At 35.8% G+C, this 27,977-nt stretch overlaps 1 protein-coding gene across 1 annotated transcript in view; it reads right to left on the bottom strand.

Annotated features, from left to right (window-relative positions):
* The window catches only part of RNF180 (ring finger protein 180), a 120,911-nt gene that overhangs the window by 37,001 nt on the left and 55,933 nt on the right, over window positions 1-27,977 (bottom strand). Inside the window, exon 4 of the mRNA XM_049768780.1 lies at window positions 6,793-7,018. Within this exon, the coding sequence (XP_049624737.1) occupies window positions 6,793-7,018 (226 nt within the window). The remainder of the gene's footprint in view (window positions 1-6,792; window positions 7,019-27,977) is intronic.

The following is a 27,977-nucleotide window of genomic DNA, read 5'->3' as shown; positions in this document are numbered from 1 at the left end:
TTTAAATTTGTTTTTCTTGTGTAGTGTGCTAAGAACAGGACCTCACATTGTGAAGTATGTGTTCTACCACTAAGCCACATCCTATTCTAATGGTGTAGTTTGATAACTGGTCTCAAAAAAACATTTCTGAGGGATTAGATGAGAGTAGCAATAGTAGGAATGCTACTTCTGTTCCTTAATTTCAAGAAACCTCTTACAAAATGCATTTAAAGAACTTAAAATAATGATCTAGAGGGCCGATCAAAAGATTGGAGCTTTGCATTTAGGAGCCCTGGATTCAATACTTGGAACTATATGGTTCCCTTACTACACCAAAGGTAGCCCCTAAATATTGCCAGTGTGGCCCTCAAATATAATCTACATAACATACCTAAATATTAATGCACTAAAGAAAAAGAATGCTTTGATAATCATGAACAGAGACATCACTTTATCATAATGTACAAAGTGAGATGGGAGTTGTATCTATATTTTGTCAAACATAAACACCTGTGTTTATAACACGGTGTTACAAGATTGAATATTATAAATATTTGATTTATTATACTCAACGTAAATTGTGAAAAAGAATCCAGAAGCCAAATAACCAGTATAAGAAATGCTGCTGTTTCTCTTATTTTTTCCAGGGTTGGGGTTTGTTTATTTCATTTCTTGCTTTTGGACTATACTTGGCAGTACTAAGGCTCTCAGCTCATACATAACATTCTTAATGGTACTTGGAGGGGAGCTGAGTGTCCATATGTGGCACAGGGAAATTGAACTTGGGTTGGCCTCTTCCAAGGCAAGTGTCTTATATGCTGCACCATCTCTCTATCCCCCAAGAAATGCTTAACTGTGGGAACATCCACAAATTTTATTTATATGCAATTTCTGCCCTAGCTCTAGCAAACATTTATTTTGTACCAGCTACATATCTGGCACTTTGCTGGTTTAGCTAGAAATACAGAAATGAATAAAACATAATTTTTGTCTGCAGGGCATTTTATTAGATCAGAGATTCTGAAATGTTTGTCTGCAGTATGGCTAAGCATCAAAATCACTGAAGATTCTTGTTAAAAATAGACTAGGTCTAAGATGTTGTTGAGATATCATGAAGTAGAATTGATGCAGATTTGACCTAGAAGTCTTTGCTTTCCAGAAAACTACTTGGCAGTCAGATTTAGAGGAAATTGTCTTAAATCCATTTTATTCTAAAATTATTTAAGTTTATTATATATGTTAAGACATCTCACTCTGCTATAAAACTTTGTTCAGGATGTAGATACTTACTGTTGAACTATGTTGCTCTATTCTAGATAGCATTTGGACTTGGGAATGTATGACTTGACAATAAATATTCAATTATATGTTTCTCAAAACTACATGAAACAAGCAAGCACTAAGCCTCAAGGTAGACCAAGGTGATAAAAAGTATACTTTTTTTCCTCCTCTGAAAACCCTACCTACTAAGAAGTAGTTGCCTTTTCTCATATTATAGTGTAAAAATAATAACATATATCTCATGTTGGTGGAATCTGAGAAAATGACAAAAATGATTACAAAAATGAAGAGGTTATAGAGTAATTCAAATTTTATATTTAATACAATGCAGTTTGCAGTATCAGTGCAAACATTGTTTCTTTATGTGACTATCCTAAAAATGTTAAAGATATCTTGAGTTTCTACCCTACCTGGATACCCAGATCACTATTAAGTTTGAAGAAAAATTCTACAGCAAGTCACTTCCACCCAGGTACAACCCTTGGTACTGTCAACCCATGCCATCATTTAGTTTCTACAAATACGCTTGGGCAGCTGTTATACTGTGAATCCACTACAATTTGGACAGGAACTTGGAACTTTCTGCCTCTCACATAGAGACCATACCCATTAGGAACCATGCAGCCTTGCACACCTGTTCTTCACTCACCTCACATACACATTCTAAGGCTTCTTGGAACCCATGGGTTAAGTACCAGCATATATCTAATGAAAGTCAATACTTTTAGAACAGAGGACTAACCTTCAACCCACCTGACCTGCTGACATACTTAACAAGACAGTCAAGGTAATAAAACAAGAGAAGCATAAATAGGAGTTCTGATGTTGTATACAATATATTGGGCCAAGCCTCAGATATTCTAGAATCTGAAGTTTCATAGTCAGATCACACAAAACTTTAAGAATAATGGGAAAACAAAGGAATTTAGCTACCTCAGCAGATTGAGACAGAGTCCAGTTAAGTTCTTAAATGCATAAAAATCCTTGATTCTGATGGAAGAGGACTTTAAAATACACCCCATATTATGGAAATTGAAGTTAAGGAATCACCAGAAATTAAGGTGATTCAAAAAAGAGTCATAATATTAAAGAATTCTTTTTTTTTTTTTTTTGTGGTTTTTGGGCCACACCCGGCAGTGCTCAGGGGTTACTCCTGGTTCCATGCTCAGAAATTGCTCCTGGCAGGCACAGGGGACCATATGGGACGCCGGGATTCGAACTGATGACCTTCTGCATGAAAGGCAAACACCTTACCTCCATGCTATCTCTCCGGCCCCATATTAAAGAATTCTTAGAGATAGCACAGGAATTAAGGTGTTTATCTTGAGTGCAGTTGATCCTCATTCAATTCCTGGCATCACACATGATTCCATGAACATTTACAGGAGTGATCTCTGAACTCAGAACCAGGAGTAGCTACAGTATAAAATCCAACAACAACAAAAAATTCATACAAATGAATCTTGAAGAAGCTGAAGAATCAATAGTACAATAGCAAGTCACATAAAATTCTGTATATGAAAAACTGTATCAGTGAAACTTAGGACAAAACATAAGTCATCAGGAAAATTGAAAAATGAAAAGAAAAAATATTTAAAAATAGAAGTAAACATATGACATTAAAAATAGAAAAAGGAGCTTTATTCTTCAAATAACAGAAGTATCAGAAGAAAAAGGCAAAAGGGCTCAACAACTGGTAGACAAAATATAGCTCAGAACTTTCTCATTCTCTGGATGGAGACTGCTGCTCTGATTCAAGAGGCCCAAAGAGTACCAAACAAAATATACTCAAGCAAAACCACATCAAGACACACTGTAATCAAAATGACAAGAGTCAAGAGTACTTGGTACTTAGAGTACTAAGGAAGAAGCAATACCTCAAATACAAGAAAAAATATAAAAAAGTGTAACATATCTCTCAACTGCACAAGAAAAAGGAAAATGGAATGATATACTCAAAGTACTTTATGAAAAAATCTTCAATAAATCAAAAAATATCCACTAAATTGTAAAGTTAACATAAATATAAGGGAGGAATACAAACATTCTCCTACAAACAAGAGCTGGTAACATTTGCTACATCTAAACAAACCCTGAAAGAATTATTGAAAGGCTGCCTGTAAAAATAAAATTGCTAATTACAAAAAAGACCAAATACCACATACAAAAAATGACAACATATCCCTTCATATTAGTAATATTTCTGAATTTCAATGGACTAAAGTTCTCTATAAAAAGGCATACAGTGGCTAGATGGAATAGAAAATAAAACTTAATTTTCTTCGACTTAAATGAAACACACTTGAATTTGTGAGATTAACACAGGTTAAGAGCAAAATGATAAAAAAAATGATACAAACAATGAATGGCAGGAGAATAAAAGCAGGTACAGCTACATATGTGAGACAAAATAACACTCAAACAACAAAAGTAGTAAGAGATTGGGATACTCATGTTCTGGGAAGATCAACAGATGAATACACTCTGACTGTTATCAACATATATGCACCAAATGAAGAGCAGCAATGTTTAAAAAAATAATTACTCACAAACCTAGAAGCATATGAATGCGAACAAATACAGTGTGAGGATTCAACAATCCACTTTTACTATTGTCCAGATCAAGCAGACAGAATATTAGTAAATAAACAAGAGCCCTATATAAGGAACAGGAAGAGTTAGAATTAACTGATATATACAGAGCCCTCCACTCTCAAAAGGCTGAATATATAATTTTCTTCATTGCTCATGGATCATTCTTCATGATCAATCACATATTAAGACATAACATATATATATATAATTACAAAAATAGAAATCATATGAGGTATCATCTCAGATCACAATATTATGAAGTTTAAATTAACCATAAAAAAGAGAGGCTGGAGTGGTGTGGCAGTGGTAGGGCATTTTGCCTTGCGTGCGGCTGACCTAAGACAGACTGCAGTTTGATCTCCTGGCGTCTCATATGGTGCCCCAAGCCAGGAGCGATTTTTGAGTGCATAGTCAGGAGTAATCCTGAGTGTCACTGAGTGTGGCCCAAAAACCCAACCCCCCCAACAAAAAAACAATTAAGAAAAGCTCAAACACTGGAAACGAAAGAAAATGGTGCTAAATAACAACTAGATCATAGAGGAAATCAAAGAAGAAATAAAAATTACTTAAAATGAATGAGAATGAAGAAACTATCGGAATCTCTCAGACACAGCAAAGGCAGTACTAAAGGGGAAATTCATAGCAATATAGGAACATATTAGGAAAGAATAAAAAGTTCAAATCAACAACTTAAAAAATACTCTTAAGAAACTGGTATAGGGACCAGGGAGATAGCACAGCAAGTAAGGCTGCCTTGCACTTGGCTAATCAGGGTTAGATCTTCAGCATCCCATATGGTTCCCCAGAGGTTTCCAGGAGTACTTTCTGAGCACAGAGCCAGGAGCAACCTGAGCACTGCTGGATGTGGCTCAAAACCAACCCCCCCCCCAAAAAAGAATGTAGTATAAAAACAACAAACAAATCAGAAAGAAGAAAACAAATCAGAAAGAAGAAAATAGTAATCAAAACTAAATAAAACAATACAAAGGGTCAATTTAGCAAGCAGCAGGATCTTTTAATTAATATACAAAATAGATAAATCCTTAACGACAAGGAAAAAAAATAGAAAAAATAAATCGTGTAAGATATGTGAAGAAAGAAATTAAAACTCCTTAGAAATACAAAATATAACGAGAGGTTATTATTATCTAATGTCTTAAGCTGGAGTACCTTGAATAAATGGCTGAATTTCTAGAAGCATATACCATCCCAAACTTAGGAAGGTGGAAATAAAAACACAAAAGGACCAATTGCAAGCAAGGAAACTGAAACAGTTATTAAAAATCTTCCAAGAATAACAACCGCGATATAGGCTAATTCACTGTCACTGGTGAGTTCTGTCAGATCTTCAAAGAAGAAATATAACTTTGTTTCCTCAGGCTGCTTCACACTAGTGAAGAAATAGGTACCTTTCCAAACAGCTTTTATGAAGCCAACATCACAATAATATCCAAAGCAGATAGATATATTAGTAAAAGTGAAAACTTTAGTCTATTTTAGTTTTGGGATAGGGACATTTGATTTATGAATATCCTTATTCATTCTTACACGATCTTTGTATTTCATTTTCAATGAATAAAGTCACTTGTTCTGTTATTTCATTGACTGCATTATTTACAATCCTTAAGAGCATTCAACTTGATCATAGAAGCAGGAGTTACGTCTGTCTAAATTACTATATAAACTTCCTATCATAAAGGCCTTTAGGAAATACTTTTTTATATTGATAGTCGAGTGATAACATAAAGAAAGTTTAACTGTGATGTCTCTTTTTGTTCACTCCTAAGCACTCAGTGAAGAATCTTTAGATGGTATGCAGGAAACTCTTATCAATAGTATTGCAAATTATGGCACCTCAAAATTTGGGTGGTGGGTGGGTTAGAGTGCTTTTCACATGCATGTACATACGTATAGTTCTTTTATCTAATTTCAGTACAGACCAAAGGGCTTCCAATAATTCTTTCCTGTGGAATTATTTCCTTCTTTCTTCTATGCTTCACTTTTTCCATAAAAGTTTGAGTAATTTGCATGATAATACTGATGGTAGTGAGTGTGGTGTCTCCAACCAATTTTTCTATGTGATAGTCACTGTGCCTGTTAGTTATGTTCCTTTTTTCTAGATTTGCCTCACTAAGCAGATTAGACAAGCAAATATATACTTTCTCTTCCTTGTTTTATCACAGAACACAGGAGTCAGGTTTGCAAGCCTTCATGAACCAGCTGAATTAAGGTACTATAAGATTTTTTAAAATCTGGTTATACTATGCTTAACTCACAACAATGTACTCAATAAATAATAACGCTTCAGACCTCTATCATTCTTACCTTCTTCTGAAGCTGTCCATATGTTCCATAATCAATAGTTTTTCATTTATCCATTAATAGGTTTTAAAAATTGTTTTATAAGATATAAACATGATACTTAGGTGAACAAACCCTTGCTCCAATTTACTGTCTTCTTGTTTAAGAAGAAATATTTCAAAAACAAGAAAGCTGAAATTTCAAGTTCAGAGAAAAGAGTAAACTGGTTGTCTACAGCTATTTAAAGATCGTTTCTTGGAGATTTCAGAAGAAATGAGAAGAAAATGAGTAGCAGTCAAAGGGAGATATGATGAATGAATAATAAATAGGGCAGCTTCAAATTTTATGTAACATCCTGACATTATAGATTTCAAGAAAAGATGGGAAAATAACTAGTTGGGATATTTTAGAAGAGATGCCATCATCATAGGATAAGAAATTAGAGATGAGAACTATTCTTGGTTATATTCTATTTAAACAGTTTCAAGAGTTGAATAAGCATTTTTTTTATAAATTGTTAAAATTGTGTTGTGAATTATTTCGATCTTCTTTTAAAATAGAGTATCATTGAAATCAGAACAAAGAGATAGTCATGATTATAAGGTAACAACATTATTAATTAAAGAGAACAGTTACCTGTCTGAAAAAAGACCCTAGAAATAATTGTCCGACACAATGGGCAGGGAGTGCTTGCAGGATTGTCTTTGGCCAGAGTTCGTAAGCAGGGCTCACAAAAGATGTGGTGACAAGGGTAACACATGTATGGGTTGAAATAAACATCCAGACATACTGCACAAATGTAGCTTTCTTTTTCTTCCGCATATTCATTGTCATCATCTGTACTCATTTCATTATTCAAAGTCTGAAAAATATAATCAAAAGGATATTTTCTTGATTTTTAAGATACTCATTTTCTTGAGAGAACACTTTATATTTTATTAAAATAATAAAAATATCCTGTAAGAGGTAATTAATATTGTTTTTGTGACATATTAAAAGTGATAAATACTATATTACAACGTAATGCAAACATATACGAAACATACAAAATTATTAAATTATTCTTTTTGGCATTTTCCAAGAATGCTTAATGTTAAATATATCAAAACACATGAATTATGATAGTACTTATTACTTAATCAAAATTAGTCATATTAGTCTTAGGTTATGTACTAATACTAATATTACACTAAATATCTCTACCTCATTTTCAGCAAGCAAAAAAGCTGATTTTCACAAAGATATAGAATTCCATTTGAATAGTCACACATGATGAAAACCTGAGCAAGAAGATATATTTTCATACAGTGAATGAAATATTCTATATTGCATACTTTTAATTTCTTGGAGTTCAAAATCAATAAAAATCTGAAGTCTACGATATCTCAGGAGGTAGCCTAAATAAAGATACAACAATTCTAGGGTCAGCTGAGAACTGATGAGCACTTTCCCTCTACAAAAGAATGAGTTATGGAAGAGGTTATTCAGTATAATTAAGAAGGAAGCTCAGATTTAGTAGCACAGTGGTCTGACCAGCCAAGACCCTGATAATTTGGCTTTATAATTTTTTCATATGACCAGCTGTTGCAAGAATTAAATAAGGAAATCCATGTAAAGCATACAGCACAGCTTATATTAAGTGCTTATAATTATATTATATAGGCTTATATTATTTCATAGTAAGTGTTCATATAAGTATTAAATAAATGTCAGCCATAACCATCCTTTCCTCAACATTACAATTCTTTTTTCTTGTCTTTCTTCACAGGCACTATAGTTCTTGAAAAATTTATCAAAAAATCTGTAGTTTCTCACACTAGAGCTTGAGAAACATTTATTCAAACCCTCCCAGGTTTTTAATCCACTGAAGCATAAAGGGAATTCACACGGTATATATTTTTTCTCTATTCACCTCAATGTTAGTAAAGATCAATAATTAAATGTTTAACCAAGCTGTGGGCTTAAGTAAATATTTGTAAAATTACATGCAATGTAAAACTGTATAAATGAGGCAAATAGAGCCTTGAGGAAACAGAAACACCTTCCTACCAGATAACCTATTATTTAACTTAGTCAGATGAAACTAGGTAATTGCTGCCAAGTTCTTCTGCCACAGTTGTTAAATTATACATGCTCAAGCTTTTAGCATATTTTTTGTTTTGGTTTTGGGGCCACCGTACTCAGTGCTTACTCCTGGGTCTGCACTATGAAATCAAATCATAGTGGGCTCTGAGAACCATATGTGGTACTGAGAGCATACCCACACCAATTCTCTCAAATACTATCCTAGTCTTTTTTTTGGGGGGGGGGGGTCCACACCCGGCGGTGTTCAGGGTTACTCCTGGCTATCTGCTCAGAAATAGCTCCTGGCAGGCACGGGGGAGCCATATGGGACGCCGAGATTCAAACCAAACACCTTAGGTCCTGGATCGGCTGCTTGCAAGGCAAACGCCGCTGTGCTATCTCTCCGCCTCCCCCCCATCCTAGTCTTGAGGAATTTTTTTTTTTATATTGAAGGCAATACTGGCCTGTGCCAAAGCTTTTCTCTAAACCTGTGAGGCAGGAGCATATATAAACATTCTAGGTCCAACTTTTATTTTCGCCTAGATTTCATTTCTAAGGCCCCTTTTTGAATAGTTTCTCATTTTTGTCTAAGCCAAGGACTCACTCCTTTCCTGAAAACATACCGTTGGACACAGCCCCTTCAAGCCAAAAGGCTTAACTGTGCTTATTATGAAAGAAAATACCCAATATTTTATTATTTATTTCTTTTTGTTTGAGAGCAATACCTGGATGTGCTCCAGGTTTACTTCTGATGGTACTGGGATGGAAAGCATCATATGCAGTGGGGCACTAACCAGAGAGGCATGTGCCAGGCAAGTGCTTTACCTCTTGTACTATTCCTCTGGTCCCAAAAGCCAGATACTCTATCATGAGTCTCACAATGAATGGTCAATGCTTTTTGCATTATCTTAAAATTCTTATCCTTTCCCAGGTTTTTAAGTACACTATTTTAGGGCTAGAGTGACAGTGCTGCAGTAGGGCTTTCTTGCACACGGCTGACCCAGGACAGACTTGGTTGGATCACCAGAGTCCCATATGGTCCCCCAAGCTAGGAGTGATTTCTGAGTGCATATCCAGGAGTAACTCCTGAGCGCCACCAACCATGGGCAAAAAAAAACAACCCACTATTTTATATTTAATATATGTTAAAAAAAACTATAATCTGGAACAGATTTTTAATGAAGGGTCAATTTGGGAGGTACATTTCTCTTTTGATCTCCATGTAGCTATTAACTGGCAATCATTATTTTATTTTTTTAGTGACATAAAATAGGTTTATTGAATAAAATTTGCTTAGAAGAAAGGGGGAGACAGAAAAGAAATATACACTCAAGAGAGAACATGAGATTCTTCATCGTGGAAATATACATGCAAGGACACAAAGAAGTTAAGTATGTGCACAAGAGATAACATGATATTGAAGAGCAAGCTAGTGGTCATTATTACAAAAACTCCTCCTCCTTACACTGCTTTGAAATGTCTGATTGTTACTACAAGTCCATATATAATTGGGTTAGTTTCTTAGGCATATTTTTTGTTCTACTAGTTTATGGTATTTCTATGTCATAATCACAAGCTTTCCTTGTAGCTTTAGAATAAGCCTAAATGTCTGGTTAAAAACATCTATTTTTATTTTTCTTCAAGAACATTTTGACTATTCTTGGCCATTCCATGGTCACTGCAAAATCTGAAATTACATATCAAGTAATTTTTTAAAAGTTGGAATTTTATCCCCCTTTCCTCTGTCTTATTTTGTTTAACATGATATCTTCCAGTGTCATCTATGTAGCAACAAATTGCATGATTGATTATATAACTTATATGTGGTATTTAGAATAACTGCATGACAGAATGCAATGATTTCATAAGGGTTGTCTAGAATACTCTTGACCCGAATATAATGAGAAGAGAATAATGGAGAGGAGGAGAAAAACATTTATGAAATAACAGAGAATAATGGTCAATGGTTAGGGTTAGGGTTAGGGTTAGGGTTACTCAATTATGAGTAATGGTGCAAATAAGTGTTTTATATAATCAATTAAAAAATAAAGTTGAGGGGCCGGAGAGATAGCATTGAGGTAAGGTTTGCCTTTCATGCAGAAGAATGGTGGTTCAAATTCTGGCTTCCCATATGGTCCCCTGTGCCTCCCAGGTGCGATTTCTGAGCATAGAGTCAGGAATAACCCCTGAGCGCAGCCAGGTGGGACCCAAAACCAAAAAAAAAAAAAAAAAAAAGTTAAACGTTTTATTGGAACTACATTGAACATATAATTAGACGTAAAAGCCTTTCTTTCTTTTTTTGGGGGGGCACACCCTGTGACATTAAGGGGTTACTACTGTATGTACTCAAAAATTGCTGCTGGCTTGGGGGACCATATGGGATGCCAGGGATTGAAACAGAGGTCCGTCCTGAGAAAGCCACTGTAAGGCAAATACTCTACCTGTATGCTATCACTTCGGCCCCTAGAGTTAAAAGTCTTTAAGAGAATTTTAAAATACATTATACTGGATTTGTTGTTTTAAATATAAGCTGCTTCATAGTTAAGTCAATATTTTTACTCTACAGAGGCTAAATAGCTGCTTTGAGTTCAATTCCCAGCTCTTACTGGTTGCCTGTGAACTCAACGGAATGGCCTCTGAATACAGAGCCAGTAGTAGTCCCTGAACATTATTTCTAAGTTTAGCGCAAACATACAAAAATAAAAAATAAAAAATAAATAAAATCACCTCTCTAGTCAACAACCAGTGTTCAAAAATGTCTTAGGCCTTCAAGCTCATTCAACACTTACTCCTTGAATCTCACAAAAAAAAGCTCCACTTTGCAGTTTCTGTGATGGTAAATGCTCTATGAGTATATAGTTTTTGTTATTTGTTTTTATAAATCTTGCATTTTTATAGTCAGGTATTTCTTTAGTAACGTTATCTCACGATAGCAAATAGACTCATAGTTTCTTAATTTTCCAGTTTATCTGCTAGGATTAAAAGTTTCTTTGCCTTTTATTAATTGTTCCAAAAGTTGAATGGGGGATGGAGCAATAGTATAGTGGGTAAGGTGCTTGCCTGGCATGCAGGGGACCAGGTTCAATACTCAGGCATCCCATATAATAATCCCTTAAGCCCGCCAAGAGTAATTCCTAAGCTCAGAGCCAGCAGTAACCCATAAGCAAAAGTGAGTATGGCTGAAAACAAAACAAAACAAAACAGAATAAAACAAAAGTTGATCAAAGAGCATACTGATCAGTGTCCACTTATTTGTGAAATTTTTCAGGTTTCTTCTTGTGATTGATTTTGTCTCATATTACTGTAATTAAAAGGATCCTATGATTTAATTCTTCATATAACTATTGAGTCTTCTCTTATGTCCAAATTATGGTCTTTGAGAATTTCCTATGCCCATCAGGAAAATACATGTTATATTACTTTCTGTGTCTATTAAGTCTAAACATTATCTAATATAATACTGTAGGTAATTGTCCCATTGTTGATTGTGCTGGATGATCTTCCATTAATATAAGTAGGTTATTAAGCTCTACAAAATGATGATAATATTTTCATTCATCTAAATTATATCACTTAACATCAGTGTCCTGAACTCACCAATACAGACACAGATGGCAAGAAGGATCAGAAAATTAAACACAGTGTTCTTCTGCCTACATAAGATACACCTGAATAGTAAAGGTCTAAATAGCAACCTTACAGGCAAATATAATCTTAAAAGACCTGGTGGCCATACTTATCTGATATAACACAGGTTTCAAATTAAAAAATAAATACTATAGAGGACAGTGATTTTCAATTCATATTGATCAATATAGTATATTATAGCTATATTATATTATTGTCATGTATTTTATGATTACATGTTATATGATTATATATTATGATTATATATTACATATAATTAATAGACTACAAAGGAAAAGTATTTAGCAGATACTACTAAAAACCATACTGACTGACGCCTGCCCAGTGGGGCCCGACTGTGAAAAATTATGAGTGCTGCCTATGTGTGTCTGTATACTGTCTTGCCACGTGAACCTCTTGGGAGTGGGCCAAAAAGAGTCTCTAGAAAACTCGCTCTCCCAGAGGCCCATTCTAGGGTGGGAACGCCAAGGAACTGCTCCATAACATGAAAACCGGCTATAAGCAGTACTTTGCAGAAGCCAGGTCCCCTGTTTGTGACGTCAGGCTGAGAAAATCTATGAAACTAAACCTGCCCAGTGGGGCCGGACTGTGAAAAATTGTGAGTGCTGCCTGTGTGTGTCTGCCTCCTGTCCTGTCGCTTGAACCTCTTGAGAGTGGGCCTAAAAGAGGCTCCAGCAGAGCAAGGTCGCTCTGCTTTGCTACGCGGCCCTGCGCTCTTTCTAAGGAAAGAACACCATCGCAACAAGAAGAAAAAATCACACTAAGAACTGTGCTGGATCACTGAAGCCCAGCATTTCTCTCCGGACTGTCTTCTCTGCTGTGTGCTCGGGCCTAAGATTTGATCCTGTGTGAGGCTTCATCCATGGAGGACTCCCCTCCCTTGGAGGCAAGTCGACCCATCCAGAAAAAGCGGAGCCGGAGGAGTGTGGCTGCCTACATCATTTAGCCAATGAATACCACCACAACACATAGAAAAACACACAATACAAGTGTGACAATGGGGAAACAACACAGGCCAGCATCAGACATAGAGAATGGAGATGACATTTCTGATGACCAGATAATGACCAACCAACTAATCAACCTCTCAGATAAGGACTTTAGACAAGCAATATGGAAGATGCTCAAAGAACTCAAAGAAACCATGGAATGAGTTGAAAGGAACACTAACAAGAACCAAGAAAATATGAAGACAGAAATCACAAAACTCCAAACTGAAATAACATGTCAACTAACAGGCCTGAAAAATTCAGTAAACGAAGTGAATGACAAAATGGATAAGCTCTGGGACAGGGTAACAGAAGCTGAGAATAGACTTGGTGCTGTGGAAGATGAGATACATAACAATTCCATACAGCGGGAGAGATTGGAAAAAAAAAACTTAAAGCAAATGAACAGACAGTGGAAAAATTAGTCAAAGAATGGGAACAGATGAAAATAGAAGTCTCTGATAAGCTCAACAGAAACAACTTAAGAATCATTGGAGTCCCAGAGACCCAGGAAAAAAATTTCCAGGAAGAATCAACGGTCAAGAACATCATTAAAGAGAAACTTCCAGAGCTAAAGAATATATGTGATCAAATCCTGCATGCTTGAAGAGTACCAGAAAGAGACCCCAGAAAAACTACCCCAAGACACTTCCTAGTCACAGTGACAAATCCGACAGAGACAGAATTCTGAAAAAAGCAAGACCAAAAAGGGAAATTACATTGAAGGGAGCATCCTTGAGATTTACAGCAGACCTGTCACCAGAAACACTCAAGGCCAGCAAGCAGTGGTGGGATATTGTGACAAGACTGAATGAAATGAATGCTTCACCTAGGATACTGTACCCAGCAAAACTCACTTTCCAGTTTGAGGGAAGAATACATGGCTTCACAGACAAAAAACAGCTCAGAAACTTTACAGACTCAAAACCAGTTTTAAGAGAAAAACTGAAAGACATAATTTAAGACAAGATAAACCAAAAGACACATCAAATTTCGAGATAAAGATGGACAATTCTTTCTCTCAAAGTCAATGGACTAAATGCACCGGTTAAAAGAAACAGAGTGGCTAAATGGACCAAAAAATCAATCTTGTGCTGCCTACATGAAACGCACCTGAATAGTCAGAACAAACATAGACTCAAAATAAAAGGCTGGAGAAAACTTATCCAAGCAAACAACACTAATAATAAAGCTGGAGTGGCTATACTAATATCAGATAATGCAAACTTTATACTCAGGAAGGTTGTAAGGGACAAAGATGGACATTTTATATTAATCAAGGGGTATGTAGACCAGGAAGAAATAAATCTCCTAAGCATATATGTACCGAATGAGGGGCCAGCAAAATATTTAATATAACTGTTGACAAATCTGAAAAATAATATCAATAACAACACAATAATTGTTGGGGACCTCAACACGGCTTTGTTAACACTGGATAGGTCAACCAGACTGAAACCCAACAAGAATATACTAGACCTGAGGAGAGAAATGGAAGAAAGAGGCCTAGTGGATATATATAGGAAACTCCATCCCCAGAAACCTGGATAAACATTCTTCTCAAATGTACATGGGACATTCTCCAGGATAGACTACATGCTGGCACATAAAACATACCTCCATAAGATCAAGAGGATAGAAATTTTACAGGCTACCTTCGCTGACCACAAGACTGTGAAATTATTTGTGAATTCCAAAGGGACTCAGAAGAAAAACTTTAATATCTGGAAGTTAAACAGCCTCATACTGAATAACCAGTGGGTCTGAGATGAAATCAAGGAAGAAATCAAAAGGTTCCTGGAAACAAATGACAATAAAGACACAAACTATCAGAACTTATGGGACACAGCAAAAGCAGTACTGAGAGGAAAATTTATAGCTTTGCAAGCACACATCAGGAAGGAAGAAGGGGCATACCTGAGTAGCTTAATGACACAGCTCATATAACTAGAAAGTGCTCAACAGAAGGACCCATAAACAGGGAGACAGAAGGAAATAACAAAGCTGAGAGCAGAAATCAATGAAGTGGAAACCCAAAAAACAATCTAAAAGATCAACAAAAGCAGAAGTTGGTTCTTTGAAAAAATAAACAAGACTGATAGACCACTGGCAAAACTAACAAAGAAAGAGAGAGAGAGAAACTTGATAACTCGTATTAGAAATGAGAGATCACTACTGATATGGCAGAGATTCAAAGGGTAATCAGAAACTACTTCGAGAAACTCTACGCCACTAAAAATGAGAAACTGGAAGAAATGGGTAAATTCTTGGACTATAGTCTTCCATGGTTGAAGGAAGAGGACGTAGCATATCTAAACACCCCCATCACTATTGATGAAATTAAAACGGTGATCAAATGTCTGCCCAAAAAAACAAAAAAAGCCCAGGCCCAGATGGATTCACTAATGAATTCTTTCAAACGTTCTAAGAGGAACTACTACCAATCCTGGCAAGACTCTTTCATGAAATTGAACAAACGGAAACACTTCCAAATAGCTTTTATGAAGCCAACACCACCTTGATACCTAAGCCAGACAGAGATGCTACGAAAAAAGAAAATTAAAGACCAATATCGCTGATGAATGCAGTTGCAAAGATCCTCAACAAAATCCTGGCAAATAGGATTCAATGCCTCATTAAGAAGATTATCCACTACAATCAAGTAGGTTTCATCCCAGTAATGCAAGGATGGTTTAACATCAGTAAATCTATCAATATAATACACAACATCAACAACAAGAAAAATAAAAATCACATGATTATATCAATAGATGCAGAGAAAGCATTTATTTGATAAGGTCCAACACCCATTCTTGATCAAAACTCTCAGCAAGATGGGGATGGAAGGAACCTTTCTCAATATAGTTAAGGCCATCTACCACAAGCCAGAGGCAAATATTATTCTCAATGGAGAAAAAAATAAAAGCCTTCACTCTAAATTCTGGCACAAGGCAAGGCTGTCCACTCTCACCACTCTTATTCAACATAGCACTGGAAGTACTCACTATAACGATTAGGCAAGAAAAAGATATCAAGGAAATCCAAATAGAAAAGGAAGAAGTCAAGCTCTCACTCTTTGCAGATGACATGATACTCTACTTAGAAAACCCTAAAGACTACCAAAAAGCTTCTAGAAACAATAGACTCATATAGCAAGGTGGCAGGCTAAAAATTAACACACAAAAATCAATGGCCTTTCTATACACCAATAGTAATATGGAAGAAATGGACATTAAGAAAACAACCCCACTCACAATAGTGCCACACAAACTCAAATATCTTGGAATCAACTTGACTGAAAATATACAAAGAATACTATAAAACTCTGCTCCAAGAAATAAGAGAGGACACGAGAAAATGGAAAACAGATATCCTGCTATGGATTGGCAGGATTAACATCATCAAAATGGAAATACTACCCAAGGCATTATACAGATTGAATGTGATCCCTCTAAAGATACCCATGACATTCTTCAAAGAAGCCAATCAGGCACTTTTGAAATACATATGGATCAATAAACACCCTAGAATAGCTAAAGCAATCATTGGAAAAAAGAATATGGGAGGAATTACTTTCCCCGACTTTAAACTTTACTATAAAGCAATAGTTATCAAAACAGCATGGTGTTGGAATAAGGACAGGCCCTCAGATCAGTGGAATAGGCTTGAATACTCCGAAATTGTTCCCCAGACATACAATCACCTAATTGTTGATAAAGGAGCAAGAAATCCTAATTGGAGCAAAGAAAGCCTCTTCAACAAGTGGTGTTGGCACAACTGGCTAGCCACTTGCAAAAAATTGAACTTAGACCCCCAGCTAACATCATGTACAAAGGTAAAATCCAAATGGATTAAAGACCTTGATATCACACCTGAAACCATAAGATATATAGAACTACACATAGGTAAAACACTCCAGGACATTGAAACTACAGGCATATTCAAGAAGGAAACTGCACTCTCCAAGCAAGTGAAAGCAGAGATTAACAGATGGGAATATATTAAGCTGAAAAGCTTCTGCACCTCAAAGGAAATAGTGCCCAGGATACAAGAGCCACCCACTGAGTGGGAGAAACTATTCACCCAATACCCATCAGATAAGGGGCTAATCTCCAAAATATACAAGGCACTGACAAAACTTTACAAGAAAAAACATCTAATCCTATCAAAAAATGGGGAGAAGAAATGGAGAGACACTTTGACAAAGAAGAAATACAAATGGCCAAAAGACACATGAAAAAATACTCCACATCGCTAATCATCAGGGCGATACAAATCAAAACAACTATGAGGTACCACCTCACACCACAAAGAATGGCACACATCACAAAGAATGAAAATAAACAGTGTTGGGGGGATGTGGAGAGAAAGGAACTCTTATCCACTGCTGGTGGGCATGCTGTCTAGTTCAACCTTTATGGAAAGCGATATGGACATTCCTCCAAAAACTGGAAATCGACCTCCCATACAATCTAGCTATACCACTCCTAGGAATATGCCTTAGGAACACAAAAATACAATACAAAAACCCGTCCTTACACCTATATTCATTGCAGCACTATTTACCATAGCAAGACTCTGGAAACAACTAAGATGCCCTTCAACAGACGAATGGCTAAAGAAACTGTGGTACATATACACAATGGAATATTATGCAGCTGTCAGGAGAGATGAAGTCATGAAATTTTCATATACATGGATGTACACGGAATCTATTTTGCTGAGTGAAATAAGTCAGAGAGAGGGAGAAAAATGCAGAATAGTCTCACTCATCTATGGGTTTTAATAAAAATGAAAGACATTCTTGCAATAATAATTCTCAGGCACAAAAGAGAAAAGAGCTGGAAGTTACAGCTCACCTCAGGAAGCTCACCACAAAGAGTGATGAGTTTAGTTAGAAAAATAACTACATTTTGAACTGTCCTAATAATGAGAATGTATGAGGGAAATGGAAAGCCTGTCTAGAGTACAGGCGTGGTCGGGTGGGGGGGCGGGAGGGAGATTTGGGACATTGGTGATGGGAATGTTGCACTGGTGATGGGTGGTGTTTTTACATGATTGAAACCCAAACACAATCATGTATGTAATCAAGGTGTTTTAAATAAAATAAAAAAAAAACATACTGACACAACAAAGCATAATTGGGTATATCAGCCTAACATTTACAATACTGATAGATAATTTTATTTAAAATGAAAAATAAGAATACAGAGATATAGTACAATTCAAAATTTAATGCTTGTCTTGCATACAGTTATGCTCAGTTTGATCAACTGGCACCTACATGGTCCCTTAAGCATTCAGATTATCCCTGAGCAAAGAGTCGGGAGTAAGCCCTAAACACTGCTTGTTTGACCCAAAAACCAAAACTAAAATAAAATAAAAACAGGAGCAGTAAGAGTGCCATAAGTGAGATCTCAGTTTGGCTTCTAAGGCATCAAAGCATCAAGAAAGGTGAAATAATTTTTATTTTTATTTTTTCTATATTTAAATTTATTATTAAGTAATTTTAATTTTTTCTTTATTTAAACATCTTCCATTACTCTTTTCAGAGCTAGTATGTTTTTTGTTGGGTTTCAATCTGGTTGACCTATCAAGTGTTGATAGGGCCGTGTTGAGGTCTCCCACAATTATTGCGTTATTATTGATGTCTTCTTTCAGATTTGTCAGTAATTGTATTTGATAATTTGCTGGTCTCTCATTGGGTGCATATATATTCAATAGTCTGATTTCTTCCTGTTGCACATATCCCTTGATTAGTACATAGTGTCCATCTTTGTCCCTTACAACTTTTCTGAGTAAAAAGTAGGTGTCATCAGATATTAATATGGCCAGCCCAGCATTTTTAAGGGTAGTGTTTTGATTGGATGATTTTCCTCCAGCCTTTGATTTTTGAGTCTGTTTGTTCTGACTATTCAGGTGTGTTTCTTGTAGGCATCAGAGGGTTGGAGTCATCTTTTTGACCCATTTTGCCACTCTGTGTCTCTTAATTGGTGAATTTAGTCCATTGACATTGAGGAAGATGATTGTCATAGGATTTAATGTCATCTTTGTAGATAAGTTTGCTGTGTTTGTTGGTCTCTCTTGTCTTAAAGTAGAGCTGTCAGTTTTTCCTTTAAGGCTGGTTTTGCATCTGTGAAGTTTCTGAGCTGTTATTTATCCATGAAACTATGTATCTTTCCTTCAAACCTGAACGTGAGTCAGGCTAGGTGCAGTATTCTTTGTGAGGCATCCATTTCATTCAGTCTTGTCACAATATCCCACCACTGTCTTCTGGCCTTGAGAGTTTCTTCTGACATGTCTACTGTAAGTCTTAGGGATGCTCCATTGGATGTAATTTCCTTTTTTGATCTTGCTGCTGTTAGTATTCTATCTCTTATATGTGGGATTTGTCATTGTAACGAGGATGTGTCTTGGGGTGTTTTTCTTTGGGTGTCTTTTAGTTGGTACTCTTCGAGCATGCAGGATTTGATTGCATTTAGTCTTTAACTCTGGGAGTATCTCTTTGATGATGTCTTTGACAGTTGATTCCTCCTGGAGATCTCCTACCTGGGCCTCTGGGACTCCAATGATTCTTATGTTGTTCCTGTTGAGTTTATCAAAGACTTCTATTTTTATCTGTTCACAATCCTTGAGTACTTTTTCCACTGCCTGATTTTTGTCTTATGGTTCTTTCCAATTTCTTCTGTTGTTTTGAGTTTTTCTGAATCTCATCTTCCTGCACGCTGATTCTGTCCTCAGCTGCTGTTACTCTGCTGGCAAGGCCCTCACTGAGGTTTTCAGGTGAGCTCCCGTATTTTTCAGATCTGTTATTTCAGTTGGAGTTTTCTGATTTCTGTCTTTGTGTTCTGTGCAGATCGATCTATGCTTTTTTTGAGTTCTACAAACATCTTCCATATTTCTATTCTAAACTCCTTATCCGAGAAGTTAATTAGATGGTTGGAATTTTTTAGGTCATTCGGACTATTATCTTCATACTCTGTGCATGGTGTTTCCCTGAGAGGAAGTTTCCCCATTGTCACGCTTGTAGTGTGATTTTTTTCTGCGTGTTTTGGTGGGGCTCATTGGTTAAAAAGAGTGAGTGGCCATGAAGCAAAGCAGAGCTGCATTCCTCTTCTGGAGCCTTGGAAGAGCTATTTTTCTGGGCCCTTTTTGGCCTACTCCAAAGAGGTTCAGGAGACAGGACAGTGGAAAAACATGCACAGGCAACACTTACAGTTTCTCACAGTCAGGAACCACTGGGTGGGCGTAGATATTCCCAGCCTGATGTCACAAACAGGGGAACTTGCCTTTCTTCAGAATTCTGCGGATAGCCGGTTTTCATGGTTGGACATAGTTCCTTGGCGTTCTGGCCCTTGGATGAGCCTCTGGAAGAGCTCTTTTTCTGGGCCCTTAAAATGGCCCACTCCCAAATGGTTCAGGAGACAGGACAGTGGAAAAACACGCACAGGGCAACACTTACAGTTTCTCACAGTCGGGAACCACTGGGCGGGCATAGACATTCGTGAAATAATTTTTAATAGTTTTTACTTATACTTTTACATTCCACTTATTTATTTTTGCTTTTGGGTCAGACCTGGTGACGCTCAGTGGTTACTCCTGGCTATGCGCTCAGAAATCGCTCTTGCTTGGGGGGCCATATGGGACTCTGGGGGATCAAACCGTGGTCCATCCTAGGCTAGTGCATGGAAGGCAGACGCCTGACCGGTTGCGACACCTCTCTGGTTCCCATTCTACTTATTTAAAAAGTGGTGCTTCATATGGCGGTTGCAGAATACAAAAAATAAAATTATAAAACTATTTCATTATTCTATTAAATTCTATTTAAAATTAAAGAAGGAACTGGAGTAAAAAGAATAAAATGTAAAAAGTTAAAAAAGAAAGACAATATGGTATGTAAAAAACATAAAAGCGAATGAAGAATAAAATGTTCAAACGAAAGCAAACTTTTAGACCCTGATCAATGAATTGAAGTTACCAATGTGGGGAGAAGGGGTGGTATGAAAGTAACGTTCAAGAGTTAAATGAATTGTGGTAGAGGAATACTGATACCTGGGTGTTAAGTGTAGTATGGTATACTGTATCTCTAAAACATAAATATTTCTGTAAGCCAATGCCTCTATATAAATTAATAAAGATAAATTTAAGTGGTTATTCAGAAGGAAAATGGTGTTGGAAAACTGCAAAGAATAAAATGACACCAAGGGTCAGAGAAATAAAACAATAGGGTGTTTGCCTTGCATGTGGCTAAAGCATTTTCAATCACTGGCACTCTGTATGGACCCCTGAATCCTGCCAGGAATGGTCCCTGAGTGCAGAGCCAGGAATAAGCCATGAGCACCATGGAATGTGTCCCCTTCCCCCCAAAATTTAAAGACAACAAAATAAAATGATTATTTAATATAATACACTAATGGGAGAAAATTAAAACCCATGAAAGATTTTCCTAAATTGTTTTAGGGAATGGAAGCCAGTATTTTTACACACAACTGTTTTTTCCTCCATCTTATATTTCCTCCACTTTGTCATAATGATTGTTGGTCCAGACTTAACATTTGCTTTCATTATATAGACGTTATTCTTTTTTTTTAATTATTTTTTTATTATTTTAATTATGACAACAAAGATGCAAAGAAAGAGGACAGGGTAAAATTACAGTGGAAGCCCAATCACCCATAAACAGGATTCTCAGTAGTCCCATCGATGATATCCCAGCCTTGAACTTTCAGCCAAAGAACATTAAGAAAAACAAAACTGAACCCATGTACAATACAATTACTTTGTCCCTCAAATCCCCAGTTGTAGTACATATTGTTTCTTAGCAGCACACCATATAATCTAAAGATATTAGATTTATGTAACTCTTTAAACATTGAGGGCAAAGTACATTTATCTAGTTCCATGCACATGCTTACTAGTTTAAGTTAACCTCAAAAGTTTTAATGGGTTGTTTTTCTTAAGGATTGGAGTCAAGAGAACATAGTAAAAAACGATATTAAAGTGGCATTTGTTTGCATAGGCCCACCAAAACATAAGGGACATGGAAAGACAAATTATGGTCTAAATACATGGAGACCCTACCCTGAAGTTTCCTGGCACAGGACTGACTCTAGGCTCCAGGCAAAACTAGTTTGTCCAATTCAAGTCATCGATAGACGTTATTCTATCTGATTATATATTTGTTTCTTAAAGAGGACTATAGTGGAGCAAGTAAATGTGATACTTTTACTTTTTCTCAGTGTAGTTAATCATTTTTTATTTTTATTCTACTGGTAAACAGCCTCTTTTTTAGGTAAATCAGTGATTTCAACTAACATTTATTTGTGACACTATAAAATCAGAGTAGTCACAATAATAATGCTTAGCACATAATAGGATTTAAAACTTTTAGTGAATGAATAAATTAATTATAGCTCAAAAAGGAAATATGAACATTCTCAAAACTCTGATTAAAATACCTAGCTGTCTCAGAAAGATGATCATTTCAGCCTTCGGGGTGACTCCCTGTGATAGTCAATTAGACTGAAGGTCAGTGCCTGGTCCAAGGATAAACTGCTGCTCACCACTGTTTTGCTTCTGGATCAAAATCAGGTCTTAACCAGACAATGCTCGTGAGGGCCACAGGAATCAGATTGAACCAAGGTTAGGTTTATTCCTTGCTGTACTACTGCCCAGTACTTGTCATGTTCTTTTTTTGGTAACTAACGTCATAAAATAATGACTCTATGGCTTCTGACTAGGACTTCCATAAATCTGATTATCAGAATGTCAAACAAATGATGTTTTTCTAAATACATTTGTGCTATGGCAAAAAATACTGTTATCAAAATACTGAAGCTTTATGGCACTGTAGAAAATTTTGGGGATTAGAATTTTCAATCATCTTTATTTAACAATTATCACCTAATGTTAAGTTATCTCAATTGTCTCTGTGAAATGAAAGACAAGAACTAAGTGATATTTAACTACATTTGAATTCTGACAAGAGATTTAATGGACAGTCTGTTTCTGACTAATTTTCATTAAAAAAAAGGTTGACATAATGGAGGAAGATGGGTATTGGTGGTGGGAAGGTTGCTCTGATAAAGGGGTTGTTCTTTTTATGACTGAAACCCAACAACAATCATGTATGTAATCAAGGAAAAATAATAAGATATTATAAAAAAGGATAAAACATTACTAATCACACTCTTACATGTATTTTACTATTACAATTTTATGATTACAAACAACTTGTCCTTTTGCCATCTGGTTTCTTTTGAAGTACTTAATCAGACTCCTTATCTTAAAGTATATATTATGGTATGTTATGTAAATTTAAAATATTTCACTATTAATGTGTAAATACAGAATGAACAATGCACTACTATTCCTATTATTTCTATCTGCAATTATTCAGCTAAAATAAAGCTATCTAATATTAGTACAAATAATGCTTTAATACTTTATATGATTTAGTGCAATGTAATGAAAATATTATAATTATTTTTAATCAGATTGTTCTTATAAAAACATGTGTCTCACTTTGTGGGAATTAGAAATTACATGAATACATTGTTATAAAAATTCCCACAATGCAGAACAGTCTCATCTGAATTCAGTCTCATATGAATCCTCCAAAAATCCAATTTATAAAGAATAAAAGGCATTAAGATTCAAGTAGTGCTACACAAATCTTTATTCTGGTGATAATACTGTGTACTGGCAAAACACGTTTATTTTATGAGCTAAGAACAAAAGTGAATTCGATTATTATTCACTTGTTCTTAACCTGGTTTTTCTTTTATGTTCTCTTTAAATTAAATTACCTGAAAAATAAAATTTTGAACCAACACTGTATATTACTCATGAAAATATTATTTAAACACATTTCTCTTTTACCTGATGTAGTTGAGAGGGAGACAAGATAAAGTCTTGACCTGGATTAAAGGCTAAGTAGACCGGATCTCAATTCCTTAATATTACCTAAATAAGGTAGCTAACTATTCAAATTATAGTACTAAGGAATACAATGATTTTAAATAATCTAGGCAGATATGAATAATCAAAAAGGTTACATATGAGCAATTGGTAATGGCAGTAAGTTAACATGAGAGTGATAATAGTCATGAATTAAGGGCTTCCCTATATTTGATGTAAGTCTTCTCTACACAAGGTATGGGCAAGATACAATCTTGTACCTGTTTCTTTTCCATTTCTTCATTTGACTATCACTAAATGTCAGCTAGAATTCTGTAGTAACCAGCCTGAACTTTTTCATTTCTAGGAGTACATATACTCCTTGATCAATGTCATCTTTAACTTTAATGTTCTAATCATTATCATGCAGATTTCCCAATAAAGTCTAGTTTTAGCTCAGATTTCTTCTACAACCTAAAGCAATCCTTAATTCTTTTATTTTTTTTTGTTTTTCGGCCATACCTGGTGACGCTCAAAGGTTACTCCTGGCTATGTGTTTGAAATCGCTCCTGGTTTGGGGGACCATATAGGATGCAGGGGATCAAATCGCAGTCTGTCCCAGGCTAATGCATGCAAGGCAGATAGAAGCCTTACATCCTACGCTACTGCTATGACCTCACAATCCATTAATTTATATACATCTTTTTGTGTATTTTCTATCCAGGCATAGAAAAAGAAAATATTCAAAAGTAAAAACCTTTAAGACTTCGTATCATTTAATATCTTATTAATTATTACACCACCCATCAGTCATTTGTCTAAGGGACAAATTCATCAATACTTTTAGAATTTTCTTTTTTACAATATCTATATATCTCATCACAATCAATTTATATAAAATAAGTTTACTTAGCTGTTATTATTTTTGTTTTCTTAGGGGGAGGGGGTCACACCAAGCAGCGCTCAGAGTTAAATCCTGGGCTCTATGTTCAGAAGTCGGTCCCGGGCAGGCTCAGGGGACCATATGAAATGCTGGATTCGAACCATCATCCTTCTGCCTGCAAGGCAAACGCCCTACCTCCATGCTATCTCTCTGGCCCACTTAGCTGTTATTTATTTATATCATTTTGATTTTCCCATTATAACTGCTTCAGTTCACTCCTCATAATCTTGTCTTGTCTTTGTAGAGTATTTTATTCTTTCAGTTTCTCTACAGTTCTACATGGCAGGACTTTCTAAATGAAATCTGGAATACACTGATGTCTGTCTTGTAGAGAGAAGAGAAAGTTTCATTTTTTTTAAATAAGAGAAACGTAGATTCAACATCAGACAAAAGGATTTAGAAATTGAGTACACATGTTAACTGAGGAAATTAATTGTCCAGAAAGCTAATATATTAAATATAGAGGTTTTGTCCGGCAGAGACAATCGCAACGGAATGGGGCTTCTGGAAACACAATGAAAGACACTATCCTAGGTTCCATCCTAGGATCAGTGCAAAGACCAAGACCACCAACCACAGAAGAAGGATTAAAATGACAGAGGGAATAGAACTTCTAGAACCACAAAGAAAGACTTCATTATAAGTCCCACTCCTGGACCTGTGCAGATACTGAGATCTATAGACACAAAGGTCTTATTTCATCACTCAGGATGGAGCAGAAGTTTTCCAAACACCACAAAAGCACCACCGGTAGAGTAAATGAACCTGAATGGAGTCTATAGTTAATCCCATGACAATATACCCCAAGGGTGGAGAAACCCTATAGCGCTAAGGCCAAGTGAATTCCTTTTCAAATGACCCCAATATTTACTGTGCCAGTAGGAGAGGAAAAAAAAGGCAAAAAGCACAAAATATTTTTATCTTTTATATATTACTTTTTTCTTCATTTATTATTATTATTATTATTTTTATTTACCTATCTACTTTTTGTAAATGCCATAGTCAGGTGTGTGTACATCACAAGCAATCATGTGTGTGACCTCTAGTCATTGCAGTAGCAGCAGCTAAAACAAAGGGAAATGCAGGAAAGTCTTCTTTTCTTTTTTAGAAATTAAAAAAGCAGTCAAAATTTTGTTTTCTGAATATGAGATAGATGAGAAGTCCTATTGGGCTACCACTGAGACAAAAACAAAGCTCTAGAACAAGTCATTTTTCAGGCTCCAGTGATATTTCTTATAATTATCAATGAATTCTAAATTCATATAATCCAGCTACTCCTTTACCACTGCATGTACTATATTACTTTGTAGAGTAAATAGTATTCTTTCTCACTTATCAAACTTTTGGGTCTCCATTCTAGCTTTATTTTTTCCTCTTTTATTTGGTAACCATCACACTTTTTTGTCATCCAGGTAGAAGCAAATATTGTAATACTATAATACTGTCCTAAGAAAACAATGACACAGCAGTATATGCATAAAATTATTAATATTGGAGGCTAAGACAATACAATGTCAAGGCATTTAACATGCTCTCAGCTGACACAGGTTTGATTCTTAGCACTCCAAGTGGTCCCCCAAGCCCTGCTAGGAGTGATCTCTAAGTGCAGAGCCAAACTATGAGCCCTGAGCATCATTGTAAGTGCTAACCCAAACAAAACAAATTATTAATTTTTTTTTGTTTTTTTGGGTCACACCTGGCATCGCTCAGGGGTTACTCCTGGCTCTACACTCAGAAATCACCCCTGGCAGGCTCAGGGGACCATATATATGGGATGCCAGGATTCAAACCACTGCCTTCTGCCTGGAAGGTAGACGCCTTACCTCCAGGCTATATCTCCAGCCCTTAATTATTAATTTTTAACATTTTATTCAAAAATTTTAAATTCTTATATAGAAGGCTGGGTATAAATGATAGATGTGGAAAATCTTTATACTGTTAACCTTATATTAAATACCTATTAAATAAAGTTTATATGGGTTGGGGCAAGAATATGTTAGATTTTTTTGAAATACTATTTTATAACATATTTGATTCAGCTTAAAATCAATAATAGGTTGAATAGCTCTAAAAGAGCTTTACCTCTAGTGTCAACATTCCAATATTTGTAATGCGATTAATTTAGGCAAAATACCTAGGGGAATGGAGACAAGGTAGCCTGTATTGATTATGAATTATTTTCTAGCCTAGAATAGAAAGATGGATAAAAACAGAACTTAAATTTACTCATTCAAAATAATTGATATGTGGGGGCCAGAGTGATAATACAGTGGTAGGGCTTTTGCCTTGCATGCAGCAGACCTGGGGCGAGCCTGGGTTTGATCCTCAGCACCCCATATTGTCCCCCAAGCCTGACAGAAGCGATTTCTTTTTTTTCTTCAGGAGATTTCTGAGCACAGAGCCAGGAGTAACCCTGAGCGCCGCCAGTGTGGCCCCAAAAATATTGATATATACTTATTATATACAAATAGTTTATTTTAAAAAATGAAAGGATACAGAGGGAACCACATATTCTAGCTGCCCTGGGGGTGAGGGAAGAGGAAATGGGAGATAGGACAAAAACGGAGGTGTAGGGAGGACAATTTGGTGATGGGAATCCCCCCTGATTTTATGTAAATATGTACCTAAAATGTTATTGTCAACAATATGTAAGACACTATGATCAAAATAAAAATTTTATTAAAAAAAATGAAAGTTGCATTGCTTGAATGTCTGACTTGGTGGATTATGATGAATTTCTAATTTCTAGAACAAATTCTTCCCTCGACTGTTATTTTACTATATGGTTTAGCCATTTCTCACACTCTTAGCATGTCTTACTCTTCTGTTATATTTTTCATATTCCTAAGACAAAGCATGTGCAAAAGATAACAGCGACTGCAGAATAGCATACGCAAGTTATTTTAATGTATAATTATATTTTTTGGATTCTCTTCATTTATGATTTCAAAGAAATGTATATTTTATAAATTTCATTGTTATATCATAAAATCTGTATCTTTAGTCTCAGAAAATAACTACATTTGCATAAAACATATTATAAATATGATAGGTTTTGAGTTCTAACATTTGCTAGCTTTGATTTCAGTCACCAAAAATACATTTGAAGAAACAACTAGAAGGGGCCAGATCAATATAGTACAGGGGATCAGACACTTGTCTGGTAAGTGGCTGCAGTGGCCATGACCCTAGTTCAAACCTTTACCAGCTAGCCCTTAAACATCAGGGTTTTAAGGTGTGGTCTTAAAACAATACAAAAAAGAAATTGAAAAAGAAAA

The sequence above is a fragment of the Suncus etruscus genome, chromosome 2, assembly GCF_024139225.1.
Source record: "Suncus etruscus isolate mSunEtr1 chromosome 2, mSunEtr1.pri.cur, whole genome shotgun sequence".
NCBI lineage: Eukaryota > Metazoa > Chordata > Mammalia > Eulipotyphla > Soricidae > Suncus > Suncus etruscus.
Note: the sequence above shows the minus strand (reverse complement) of the source record. Positions and strands in the feature narration are given on the sequence as shown.